Raw genomic sequence first — 14256 nt, 5'->3', positions numbered from 1 at the left:
GGAAACTTCAGCTGGGAGCAGTGCAGGTGTCGCTTCGGGCTGGACACTCCATGTTTGAAGTTCTATATACGGTGAGTGAGAAATTATCTTATTGTTTGGAGCTTGTGGTCATGTTTTAAACTTACTCAATTGGAAATTTCTTAAAGGAACTAGCACTTTTTTTAAAATGCCATGTTCACACAATTGTCCAAGTCCTAAACCAGTCATATATGAAATGATTTCACTACAATGTCTGGTGCAGTTTTCAAATGCTACTCATGGGCTCTTGGGTGATCTCAGATTAAGCTGGGGCTCCTGGGACTTCCCTAAGACTCCGCACTTCCAATACAGGTGGCACCGGTTCAATTCATGGTCTGGGAACTCAGAACCCATTTGCTTGGCAGTGTGGCCAAAAGATACAAAAAAGAAAGAGAAAAAGGCAGCCACAAAGACTCAGAGCAGCCAAAAATAAAACAAATACAGCAGTGGGAAAAAAAAAAAGACTGGGGTCCTCTAGGAAAAAGGGATGGAACCCCCACCATCTGCTTGCTCCCCTTTCATTGTTTGTATATTATTGGGTTTCTCAATAAGACAAAATTTCATTTGAAGAAAAGGCTTCACTTTGTGGGAAAATTCTTATAAAGGAAATTTAACAAATATACCAGATTGATCATGACAACCAAGTGGTGAAAGATAAAAAGAAGTTTTATATACAAAACTTCAAATTCATTAATTGGTTGGACAAGTATATATGTTTCTGAAGAATAAAGAAGGAAAAAATGTTACAGGATACAAATACTTTTCCATAGCAGAATGGTGTTTGCATTTTTCTAATTGGTATAAATGTCTACACCAGTTTTCTAGAATTCTCTTTAGAAAGAATTGGGGAAAATACAAATTGGACCTTAGGCAACCACTTCATGCTTGTCTCTATCTGTTTAGGAAACAAATTATTTCACAAAAGAACCACATTCCACGAGAAGTATGTTTGTTCTGGCTGAAACATCATCATTTCCTCAGGAAGTCTGATTCAGATAACGCATCTAAGAAACTCAAAATTACTTAGTTTGTAGACAACTGAATGTCATACTCCTTTCTGAATTCCATGAGTGTTTCCAAAATTAATTCTGCCATTTTAGACTATGCTTTGAAATTCAAACATATGTTATTATTTCATGGCCATTACTGCCTATTAGATGTCAAATCCAGTTATTACCTGCATTTTAGTGAATTTTTTTTCACAAATGCATGTATCTTGTTTATTTACAAAGGTTTCATTTTTTTTTCCTTTATTTATTTATTTATTTTTTCAGTGGGTTTTGTAAAGGTTTCATTTTTATTTTATTTTTTCTTTTTAGTTTTAAAGATTTTGTTTTTAAATGCGGACTTGGGAGTATATTTTTAGAACCTAAATAAATCAATAGGGAGGAGGAGAGGATGTGATTAAGAATTCCGAGCTTCTGGAAGCTCAGTGGTAAAGAATCCACCAGCCAATGCAAGAGATGTGGGTTCGATCCCTGATCCAGGAAAATCCCATAATACTGTGGAGCAATTAAGCCCATGTGCTACAACTTGCGCTAGAGCGCAAACCTGCACTCTACAAGAGAAGCCGCACAATGAGAGTAGCCCCCGCTTGCTGCAACTAGAGAAAAGCCAGCAACGAAGACCCAGCACAGCCAATAAGTTAAAAGGGAACCCCCCCCCCCCAAGAATCCAGACTCTGGACCCAGATGACTGAATTATCCCAGCTCAGTCACTTACTAACTATGATTTTCCATAGGTCACTTCATTTCTGTGCCTCATTTTACTTATTTGTAAAGTGGGAATAATAACTGTATCTCTCTCATTAGGCTGAGGAAATTACGAGTTAATATTTTCATATATGTGAAGTGCTTGAAATAGCATCTGGTACACACTATGTGCTCAATAAATGCTAGCCACTGTTAGTTCTTCTGGGTTTTCTAGTGTAGTCGGGGCATGCTTCGTTGGGTTTTGTTGATTATTCTCGTTGCTAAAAGGCTGCTGCTGTTGTTCAGTTGCCAAGTCATGTCTGACTCTTTGGGACCCCACAGACTGCAGCATGCCAGGTTTCCCTGTCCCTCCACTATGAATAGATTAGTCCTTTTCATATAAATAGAATATAATCAATGATACTCAATTTAAAGACCCTGCTGGTCATAAGTCTACAGACTTGTAGGGCTGAAGGGATGGCAGAGGACATCTTATTTAATATCTTTATTTTGTGGTTGAAGATCCCAGGCCCAGGGGGTCGAAGGCACTTATGAAAGCCACGGAGCAAGGCAGAGAACAGCCAGGATGTGGTTGCTTCCGACAACGCTTTAGGCTCTCAGAAGGCTGCAGCAAAGTTTCCATTATGGCATCACTTATCATCGCACTGATAAGCCAGCTACTGAAGCAGTCCGTGCTCATCAGAATGACAAATAAGAGCATTTACATATTTGGAACTGTCAATACACAAAGTAAATATAGTAAGGAAACTGGCTTTGGTGTATACCTTCATGCTATTCTTTACTATCCTGATAGAAAATACTTGCAATTAGGGTGTTTTTATGTGTTTCCATTTCAAACATCTCTTGCAAAAAACATTTTTTTTTTTTTTTTTTGCTTGTTTGTTAAAACTATAATAAAAAACAGTCTGAGGGATTAGAAATAGAGAAGCCCGCCACCACCCAGCCTATACCACTGGAACCATTTACACCTCAGGAGGCACACACATACGACACACACAGATAATCAAAGTTTTATTTAAAATTACAGAACACTTAAAAATAAACAATATAGTAGACTTGAATGCTTATTAGAACATAGAAAAATGCTTTCAAATACACTAAAACCTTCAAATTTACCCCAAAGTATGCTATGCAGCCAGTCAAAGTGCTTTGAGAAGCATCCCTCTCTACGGATGGCTGGGGTAGGAGGTAGGCTGCGGAGTCCCCTGCAGGCAGGGGGCTTTCCTAGGTGGACTGGCGACGTCTCTTCTTGTTGTGGTTCTCAATTGCTCTTCTCAGTGCCTCATCCTGGATGAGGTCCGATATCCTCATGTCTATGTGGCTACAGCCGACTTTCGGGCAACTGTGAGAGATGAGAAAATCAAGTCAGGCCGCTTCACCTTAATGCCTTCAGAATCAACTTCTCTCCGTGCAAGAATTTAAGAGCACACTTAAAAAAAAAAAAACTGAATGAAAAATTCTTTCAATTCTATAGGGTTTTACAATTGTCAAAAGTTTCACACAGATGATTTCTCATAATCCCATAATAACCACCCCCGCCCCTGCCTTTTTCCCTTCAACCCCTATCACACCAGCCCCCACAACTGATAACCACTGGTCTGTCCTCTCTGTGAGTTTGCTTCTTTTTTGTTGTATTCTAGTTTGTTCTATTTTTAGATTCCACAGATAAATGATATCATATAGTGTTTGTCTTTCTCTGTCTGACTAATTTCACTTAGCAGAATTATCCTCCAACTCTGTCCATGTTGCCACAAATGGCAAAATTTCATTCTTTTTTTATGGCTGAGTAGTATTTAAGTGTGGACATTTTACCAAAAAGGGGGCACATTTAAAAAATCAGGACTGATGTGCACTCATTCACTTGTTCACCGAATGCCCACCTGAGCCAGGGTCTGTCCAGCACTGGGGCCAGGGCAATGCCCACTTCACGGTACTCACTTTCCAGTGGGGGAGAGAAACCATTGCTAACCCGCTGCATAGCGTCTTTAAGTGCCACAATGGCTAAAAAAGCAGGGTCAAGGGAGAGAGTGTGAGCTGAGGGGCTTATCTAGCAGGGGTCAGGCATGGCTCGCTGGGGAGGGCTTATCTATTAATAGAACAAAGGCTGCATGTGGCTGGGGCTGGGGCCTGGCATGTGGAGCAGTTGAGGAGGCAGCTGCTTGGTATAAGAGCGATGCCAACGTGGCTGGAACGCCCAGGGCAAGAGGGAGGGCGTTTGGAGATTTGACTGGAAGTGTGTGGGATTTTGGATTTTATTTTAAATATAAAAACCCTCGAGGTGGTGAGATAGGAGAGGGATGAAATTTAGCATACATTTAGAAAACATGACTCTGGCTGTTTAATGCGGACACAGGCGGAGGGGAAGCAGAGAACTGAGGGGGTCATGCAGCAGCCGGGAGAGAAAGGGCAGCTTGGATGAGGGTGCAGCTTCCAGATACAGCCGGAAGTAGAACCCAGGGGTCTTGCTGACGGACCCGATGTGGAGGGTAAAGCAAAGAGCTGAGCTTTGTTCAGAGTTTGGCCTGAGCTGAAGGGCCTTGGTGGTACCCTTTATCTCCATGGAAACAACTGGAAAACTAGGTTGGGATGGAATCAGGCAGGAGTCCTGGCTCATTCTCTCTGAAATGCCCACCAGTCCTCTCAGTGGAGAGGCTGAGTGGGCTGATGGGGACTCAGGGGAAGAGCTGTGGCTGAAGAAATCAGTGGGTGAGTCATGCTTCTGTTTAGATGTGGTCTCCTCTGAAGGCAGTGGGCTGGATGAAGTCACCTGATTTCTTCTCAACATGAACCAGACTTGGGCAGAGTAAAGTGCCCAGTTTTGGAGTCAAAGCCGACCTAGGTCTCCATGCCTACTCACTTGTTATGAGACCACCGGCAGCTCGCTTTGACTTTTGGAGCCTCTGCATCCTCAGATTTACAGAAGGTGCAGAATCCCAGCTTCAGTGCTCAGTAGCGTTCATTCCCTTCACTGCCTAGAGCTTGCATATCTCCAACACAGACATGTGAGCATTCGTGCACTCATTTGACCCTCTTATGTGAGTGGCCCTATGAAGGGTTCGAAGCATCCAGCTGTAAAATACAAATACAGGTTCCTGTCCCACACAGAGCTCTGGCCCAGTGATCTGAGACAACCCTCCAAAAAGCACAGATCAAACATAACAAAAACAAGACAAAAGTTATAAACCAGAAGGGGAAGAAAGCTGATCATGTGAGGTCTAATCTGTCCAGCAGTAGAGAGCTCAACCATGTAACACAGAAGAGAAACCTTTTCTTGGTCTTAATTTCTGGACCAAGGCATCTTTCTATGAGAGGAGCATGAATCAATGTAATGAATAATATGCTTGCTAACAATATTTATATTTACTGAAATGTGTCCTGTATGGTCAGGTACTTGTGTTAAAATGTGAGGCTAGAAAGGTGACCATGTGAAAGAGGATGGGGGTGACTGGGCCAGGTATGATGACTTGGCTTCGTTTCAGGGTGTGGCTTGGAGGTGCTAGAGAAGGGCTTTACACTGATTTAAAACACCCCGAGGTCTCAGAGTGAGTTCTTTCTTTCAGTATGAAAGTCAATAAGCTGAGATTATGAAAAGATGCTTTCCTGACTTTGGAAAAGGCGTTTCTCACCATTTGACCTTCTGTGACATGGAGATGCAACTTGAACTCAGTGGCTGAGATGACCCTCAAGCTGATGCTTATCAACCTGGCTGATCATCTGCTCTGACTGCCCTGCCTGGCTGGAGTCCCCCCCCCAACCAACTCCCCCCACCGCCTCCCCTCCCCAGGACAAAGTCTTTAACACCAATAGCCAGACAGTGAATAAGCTGTTTTAGGGAAGTGGAGAGTGAGGTGGGGAGGACTTCCTGATGACATCAGTGGTTTTAGTCAGTAAATGAGAGCATTCTGAGAATGTGTGATGGGATTAACCACACTGCTCAGCTGCAGAGCTGGCTGCACATCATCCCAGGGTTACCCATGTCAGACAAAGAGGGCTGAGCTCACTTAGGGGATTAAATCGGGGGACAGAGGCATTAACCCAAAAACCCTCTCGAGGGGAGCCAGACGGCCTAGAGACACAAATATAGGCTCAGGAGTAAATGAGAGCTGGGCTCCCGCCTCCTGGCTGTGACACTCTGGGCAAGTGTCATCAGTAATGGGCCTCAGGTTCTTCTAGGAAGGCGGAGCATATAGGGCTGTCGTGAGAAATGAGTGGGACGCCGTGTGACAAGGGTCCAGGAATTCACGCAGGTGCTCAGTAAGCCGGTTCCTGCTCTAGGACACTATTTCTGTTCTCAAGAACCTTGTGGAGAAGAGCCAGCCCCACCTACAGTGCCGGTGGGAGGCCGACATGCCACAATGCAGAGGTGCCGTGGGAGCAAGGAGACGGGGCACTTTGTGCAGCAAGAATGAGGGTTCTGGGAAGGCTTCCTGGAGAACCTTGTTTCTCACCCCATCTCAAATAAACACACACCAGTTTCTAAACTGAAGAGGTAAAGACAAGGTTCATAATGACGTGATACTGAATCAGGGAGCTCCTCCTCTGGAGAAAGAACACTCTATAAGCATTAGTGCATTCATCCCCACGACATCCTGGTGAGCTAGGTAGTGTGGCCACACCCGTCTTAAGCCCTCGCGTCATCACTGTGCAGGAGTCAAGCCTACAGGCCTGGGAGGAGACGCTGGGTCCTGAACTTGGGTCACTGACAGGGCAAAACATTCCAGCACAGCAGTGGGCAAGTGTGTGTCTACTGAACAAAGGGACCCGGGTCTCAGGAGTCCAGAGGCTGTGGGGAACCTTGGCCTCAGCATTAGCAAAAATGTACAGGATTGTGGGTCTTACGAGCTCCTGGGTCTGGGCCCCAAGCATTCCAGGGTCCACCCAGCTCTAGAAAGCAGGTCTGGAAATGTGAGCAGGATGGATTCTCATCATACCTAAACTCAGAGGGTAACTCGAGCCTACATCCTCTGCGTCTGAAATGATGTGTCACTAAGCAGTGAGGTAAGTAATACAAACATGAACAGTCTCGACCTCAGTAACCCAGCTGCTATTTGTTTAGCGCTCTGTAGGCCAAAAAAGAGCTTTCTTCTAAGTGGTTTGCTTCTCCATTGCCAAGAAATTTGCTGGTGCAGACCTAGACTGGAATTCCCCACTGTCCCTTTGATCCTGAAATACTGTGAGATGGTGCTCTTTTCATTTTACAGATGAAGAAACTGAGACTCTGAGAGGTCAGTGGTTGGTTCATGGTTAAAATAGGGCCTCTAAGAACATTGCTGGAGTTCTGCTATTCAACGACACATTTCTATTCAACCTAACTGTCCTCTCCACGCTCTTAAATGTGACTGTTTGCTAATACAGTCTCTGTTCTTAAACCAGAAAGCAAAGAAATGACTATGGAAAACTGGAAGTATCTTATTCATGTGAAAATCATGAGGCAGTTTTATTAGTAAGATAATGAACAGACTGATTATTCAGAGATCTGCTTTAGGAAATTATTTTAACTAACAGTATTTAGTTAGGGCTAAAGTCTCAGCGGTTTTCTTCTGACTTAAGCCCATGCAGAGAGATATGTCAAGAGACCTCATGGACAGTTAGAGGGAGTCAGTGCTAGTAACACAGTGTACCTGGAACTCCTGTCTAAGAAATCAGAGTTGGAGCCAACAAGGAGGAAGAACTGAGAAACTGAGATTTCTCAAACTGAATGTGTCATGGACATTTTTAAACAAAGCAAACCCAGAAGTGCTCATCGCCCAAACATGCGTCCTGGGAGATGACACTAATTCATACTTCATCAGGAACCTCTGGGGTAGGTTTTGAAGAGGCTCTGGATTCCAACCTGCTGCCAAATGCAGTGTAGCTCATCCTCAAGGCCCAGTCAACCCTGACTCCCCTCGCCCCCCTGCCACTGGCTCCTGTGAAGCTCAACTCTCTAGTCTCTCTTCCCCTCTCTCCCACCTACGTCTCAGACTGCTTTGTTGGAATCTTCTTCCTCTGACTGCCCTTTCAGAATGGCAGAATGCTTTTTTTGCGGGCCTCCATCAGATGCTCTGGGAACACAGTAAGCAGAGCAGAGCTGCATCCTGGCTTCACGTTGCTCAGAGCCAGGCTAAGGTCCCATCCTGGGGGCTCTCGGCTGGCCGTCACATCTGGTCCAGAGCTGCACCTGGCAGATGTGTGGGTCTGACTCTTCTGCATCAATAACCTGTTGATCAACATCTCACTCAGAACTTCTCCCGAGGTCAAACACCCACATTTTCTGCACCTCATGGATACTTTAGGAGGAGGAGGAGGAGGAGGAGGAGGATACTTCAGGCTGTATTGCTAGGGACCTCAAACTTAGCATGACCCTCTTATCATCCTTCCTAAATGCGTTCCTCTTACACCCTCTCCGCTGGCTAATGACATCACCATCCTTCTAGACACCCCGTTTAGGCATGTCAGTCATCCTTCCACTTGTTCCCTCCAGCTTTCAGTTACAGAATTCCGTCCATCGTACCTCCACAATCATCTTCTCCTCAATGCCCTTCCACCTATGACTCTGGTCTCAATCCCAGCGCTCATGATCTATAACTTAACTACTACCACAGCATCCTAACTGACATCTTCACCTCAGGCCTTTGTTCATCCATCCCTTAAACTGCTACTGGAGTAACTTCCTAAAACCCAGGTTGACTAGCATATTCCCTCAAAACCCTACAGAACAATGATGGCAAGAAAGACGAGGAGGACGGGATAATGTTTACTTACCACATGACAGGTGCTTTCAGGGCTTTCTGTAAATCTTATTCAAATTTCAAACACACCACTGAGGCAATTTACAGCTATGACCGTCAATTTATAGACGAGGAAACTAATGAAATCATAACATTTAATGTCCTCTGCGATGAGTACAGAATAGAGAGAATTCACATACACCACTTCCCTCTTACTGGAGCCCAGAGCATCCTTCCCATCACCCTCTAACAAACAATAATTGCACCTGTATCTACTATTCCCCAAGTGGAACAGACTCTGAATGTGGCAAGCCTCTGGGCTGGAAAGACTCTTCTTCACCCTTCTCTGAAATCCTTTTCATTTTTCAAGGCCCAGCAAAAATACTACCTTTGCTGTAAACCTCCCAGACGTCCTCCACTTGGACTTCACTGTTATTACTAAGCTAGGAGAATCTGCAGTGTTTGTGGAGTCTGCATCCAACTTAAAGAAAAGTATGGCAGAAAAATACCCACACTTTCCAAACGCTGGGTGTTACTCAAGAGCTTCCAAACATCATTTACAATTCAGAAAAGGCAAAGGACATTAGAAAGTCAAAGTATGTAATCAAGAAGATGTGTTTCAGTGCAAGCCTGTTCTGGGAGTTGTTCCCACCCATCCTGGGACTTGGGAGAAACGTGCTTTGTTATCAGCACCTGTCCTTTCCAAATCTGACTTGAGGAGAATATCACAAACTTTAAGGAAGAAGAGCTGTGAAACAGAACTATCTGGGAAGGCCTATTCTTAGCAGTTATGTTAACAAATTAAAATTTTGCTTTTCAGAGAATAAACATAGGAAAAAAAAAAAAGGAGACAGGGAAGGCTTAGACGTCCAAAAACAAAGAAAATTACACTCACAGGGAAAATGGAAGGTTCCCTAGGGAAATGGGACGTCTCAATTATAAGCCGGAAAGTCAAAACAGACAAAAATGTACTCAGACAATCTCGATTTTGCAACCAGTAGGCAGGTTTTCCAGAATAAATAGGGCAAATTACTTGACTGAATGACCATTAAGATATCTACAGTCGCAAATGCCCACAAATCCACACCCAGATGAGGAGTGGTGGGGAATTCCAATTTAGGTCTGGAACAGAAAATTTCTGGATGATGGAGAAGCAAAGCCACACATCAAAGGGACTGTTATCAAAGGTCCACTGAGAATTGGTCACACCTGCAATTCCATTCCTTCAAATCTGTGATAAGAGAGCGAGAAATACCAACCAAGTCAAAGCCAGGCTAGCCAACTCAGGGTTCTATGTCATTGCAGGAACAGAGCTCTGTGTGTGTTTGTGTGTGAAAGGGGTTTAAAAATATATATATATAAAGATTCTCTAAACATTCCAATTAAAAAGAAAATTCTCATTGAAGTCATCCATGAATTTACTTAAACTGTTCACAAAGTTATTTACGTAATTAAAGATATGAAAGTTTTTCCTGGACAATCAAATTTTGATCATCAAGACCAACAAAAACCAAGACTTCTCTTGGTGGATAAGACATCACACTTGCACTGCAGGTGGCACGGGGTCTGGGAACTAAGATCCCACATGCCGTGAGGCACAGCCAAAAAAAAAAAAAAAAACCAGTGGATATGAATTCTTAGAATGACAACTTAATACTTTTTAAAACAAACTATCTGTATTGCAGAATGAAAAAAAAATTTTTTTTAAACCATTCCTTCTTATTTGGGTTAGGACATATAGAAAGGGGAAAAGAAATCTCTCAGCATCACAGTTCTCCTTTATTTCTTTCAGGCACACACAGGGCTTCCCAAGTGGTGCTAGTGGTAAAGAACCTGCCTGCCAGTGCAGGAGATATAAGAGATGTGGGTTCAATCCCGGGGTCGGGAAGATCCCCTGGAGGAGGGCATGGCAACCCACTCCAGTATTCCTGCCTGGAGAATCCCATGGACAGAGGAGCCTGGCACGCTGAGGCCCATTGGGTCACAAGGAGTCGGACATGACTGGAGCAACTTAGCACGCATAGCACACACAGATTTATAAAAATTCCTGTTATCTAATGATGAGAATTACATCCAACTTCCTTTTCTTGTATTTTGAAGGTGTGTTTGAAGCTCCTTCAGCTTCTTCCCAAACAGATTACTAATTTTTCCCCTTATGTGTTGTGTTTCCTGAAAACCGGCTTCCATGTTTACACTATCCCTCCGGGTGAATGGATTTCAGGGGAGGTTGAAGCAGCTTTCCTTCCAGCATGAACACACTGCCTGGGACTGACCACCCCTGGGAAGGACCACTTCCCTTCCTGCAGCAACTCACCAGGCCTTTTTCTTCCGCCTGTGCTTGGACTCAATCATGCGAACAATGGCTTCCTCATCGTAGGTGTGGCCACACACTTTATTTTTCACTGGTTTCTTCATTTCCAACTGTAATCAAGAAGACATTAGGCTTTCAGGAATGATGATGACCAGCTTCCAGTAACTTCTTCAAGTCACCGATTATTTGGCACTGCTGTCGCCTAGACCTGGGGCTCCCGTGGCTCTACGTAACTCTCAGGGCAGAGGGCCATAGCAGAAAATTCAGGGAGACCAGAGGCCTCAATGGCACCTGGCCAGTGGGGCAGGAATATACTCGTAGATCCCTATCCTTAAGGACATCATGGCCTGCAAACTCTTTCCCAGGTCTGCTCCTCGACCCCTATCACTTTCCTTTCCTCCCTTGTCAACTCCAGACAGGAAATAAAGTCAGAAAGCAAATGGGAACTTTTTGCCTCTATGAAGCAAAGTGCTAACAGTACCTGTGTAATGGGGCAAATGAAGTTGGTCTGACTCTGAGTCACAATCATATCTTCATCAAGTCCTTCCGTGCTGTCAGCCTCTCTGTCTGCTTGAAGACCGTCTAGAGGGGGAAAAGGGAAGCTGGTGAGTCTTGTTGCTCTAATGTGCCAAGGACAGGCTGACAGATTTTCAGGGTCTCTTTGGTATGCACCCCTGTGCTAGGTGCTAAGGTGCATATTAACTCTTCTGCAGGGGGAGATGGGGCTCTGCCCATGTTTGGTAAGGAAATAAACTTGGAGCAGTGAAATAACTTTTTCAGAGTCACCGAGAATGATTCTGCGGGGGAGGACTGTTCAGTCATCAGGAATGTGGCTTTGGAGTCAGAAGGACTTGATTATCTCTGTCACTTCCAGCTGTGAGACCTCGGGCTAGCAAGGTCTTTGTTTTTTAACTTCTCTACTTTATAATTTCATTGCAAAGATTAAGAGGTGAAGAATTTCGTATGCTCTGCACAGCTCCTGGCACAAAGACACATTCAATAAATGGTAATTACTGTTGGATAGTACAGGGATTCTCAAAATTTTGAGTTGAGAACCCTTCTGTACTTATAGAAATTATTGAGGACGCCAATACACTTTTAAAATGTGGGTTATGTTTATCAAGATTTGCCACATTAGACATTATTAAGACTGAGGAATTTTAAAAGACATATTTATTAATAAATTTAAAAATAACAACCCCATGACAAGCTAACATAAATGATATCTAAAAAAATTAAAAATAATTATATTTTCTAGGGTAACAAAAAAGTTAGAGATAAGGTATTTTTGAAAATATCTTTAATATGCGACTTAATAGAAGACAGTTGGGCTTTGATATCTGTGTATTCATCCAGTCTATCGTGATACTGCATCACGCAGCCTTGGGAAAAATTCACTTACGAAAAGAACGAGGGTGAAAAGGGCATATGACATCTTAATATTATTATGAAGATAATATTGACCTCATGGGTACCCTGAAAGACTCCCTGAGTACCCAAAGGGCTCCTGGCCCACACTTTGGGAACTGCAGAGCGAATACGTGGTAGGGTTGGCTTTGAATGTAACATATTTGATTCTGAAATGTATGTACTTTTCATGGTCCTTGCCCTTCACCAAGGGAAACTAGGTAATACATGACATTTGAATGGGGGTACTGACAGAATCTCACACGAAAGCCTTTCTTTTTGGAGAAGGGAACTTGTCATTTTGCACAGAAATCAAAGATCAGTAGTGTTTTAAACCCAAGTGTGACGGTGTAGTCCTTCTTCCTCCTTTTCTCCTTTCTCCCTTCCTTTCCTCCTTTCATTCTGGGAAAATAATACAGATGTTAAAAAAAAATGCCTCGTTTTTAATGTGTGAAGGAAACCCTTTTCTTAAGCTGAGATGGTTCTGCACAACTTTTAATTCCTAGAACTGCTGGGCCTGGCCTTTCCCTTCTGCCAGATAAAGCGTCTTCTGGAAAAGCACCCTTGGGGACAGGAGAGGGCTGCAGAGCAACTGTTCAAGGTCACCCAGTGAACTTACGACCGAAACTCAGGCATTCTGCCCCCAATTACTCTGGTTTTTCTGGCGGGGGTTTCTTTTTGCTTTAGTGACTAGTGCTATTTATATGCCAGCTTGTATTTTCTTAGAGAAATGTCCCCCAAACAGCTGTTACTCCTTGAAGAAGGCAAGAGGGACGCCCTTGGAGCTTAGGACTTCCTGGACGGAACATTTTCTTTTAACCATTGGTGGTTAAGGTACAGTGCCTGGTGCCTCTCACCTTTTCAAGGGGCTATAAAAATGTCTGAGACCTTGAAAACCACATATTGGATTCAAAACAGGATTACTACAAAAAACTGAAATTAATCAGTTTTAAAGGTCTACAAAATGTAATGTTGGGTTAACCTCATTAACGGTTGATTTGGTCATCAAAAATATTTCATTTGGAAGCAATATGTAGGCTGGATTTCAGTATTAGTTTAATAACTCCCAAGTATGTGGATATAATTGCTGAGAAATTAATAGCCAATTATAGGCTAAATCACTTATTTGGAGCCAAACTTTTTCCAAACCAAAACTATATGGATAAAAATATGTTCAAAAATGTTGCCAGCAATAAAATTATATTGAATGTGGAGGTTGCCAAAGTTTAGTATGCTTGCTGTGATATGAGCTGGGGCTTCTGAAATAATTTTCCTAAGATCTGTGAAGGGTTTCTGGGCTTCCCAAGACCTATCGTTGGTATTAATAGCACAAGAGTCAGACTCTTAAGAGAGTCTTTTTATCAACCCAGTGATTCTTCAGGTTGGCTCAAGAAAGCTGGGCAGGTAAGGAGAAAAGTCAAAGGGCAGGGTTGGGAGCTCTTCTGATTCTTCAATTTACTTTTCAAAGCCTCCTCCGGGGGCTGCCACAGTCCCTTTCGAATTATGCGTTTGACAGTCAAAATAAAAGCACCTCTTTGTCCATTTCTTACAGGGCTCAATCTGAACAGATAGCACATTTCTGACTATAGATGTTATACTGTGCAACTCACCAGAAAATCTGCTGGGTGAATCACAGAGTTCAGACAATGTGAAAGACTGCAGGTTCTCTCTCTCTCTTTTTTTTTTTTTCTTCTATTTTTAAATTTCAAAAGGTAGAGGAAGCAAGAAAGCACAGCTCAAATGCAATACCAAGCACCAGGGAAGGCTGAGCAGGGGGCTCAGAAGCTGTAGGTGGCTATCAACAGCAGTGATCATGAAAGAAGAAGGTGACAAAGTGAGACTGCGGAAGAAGGCCAACAGTGAGTAATAGCCCATGGACTGAGAGTCTAAAAAGAGAAAGAGCCTCAAGAGCTAAACTTCTCTTGAGCTAGAACATTTCCTCACCCGAAATCTGTATTTATAGAAAGTGATATCAACGTTGGGATTCTACAATGTGCTGAACAAAAGGTTACATCTGGCAATAAGTATCACTTACACTAATCTCAGACGGTAAGGAATCTGCTGGCAATGCAGGAGACCCGGGTTCGATTCCTGGGTC

General features: G+C 43.4%; 1 protein-coding gene across 5 annotated transcripts in view; it reads right to left on the bottom strand.

Annotated features, from left to right (window-relative positions):
- Positions 1-2724: 2724 nt before the first annotated feature.
- Positions 2725-14256, bottom strand: part of NSMCE2 (NSE2 (MMS21) homolog, SMC5-SMC6 complex SUMO ligase) — a 232413-nt gene continuing 220881 nt past the window's right edge. For all 5 annotated transcript variants that reach the window (XM_043483308.1, XM_043483309.1, XM_043483310.1 and 2 more), the window contains 3 exons: positions 11233-11333; positions 10755-10861; positions 2725-3072 (listed from right to left, as the gene is read on the bottom strand). In XM_043483308.1, coding sequence (XP_043339243.1) covers positions 2955-3072; positions 10755-10861; positions 11233-11333 — 326 coding nt within the window. In that variant the 3' untranslated portion in view covers positions 2725-2954. The remainder of the gene's footprint in view (positions 3073-10754; positions 10862-11232; positions 11334-14256) is intronic.

The sequence above is a fragment of the Cervus canadensis genome, chromosome 12, assembly GCF_019320065.1.
Source record: "Cervus canadensis isolate Bull #8, Minnesota chromosome 12, ASM1932006v1, whole genome shotgun sequence".
NCBI classification, from domain to species: Eukaryota; Metazoa; Chordata; class Mammalia; order Artiodactyla; family Cervidae; genus Cervus; species Cervus canadensis.
This window is presented reverse-complemented; position numbering and strand designations above follow the sequence as displayed.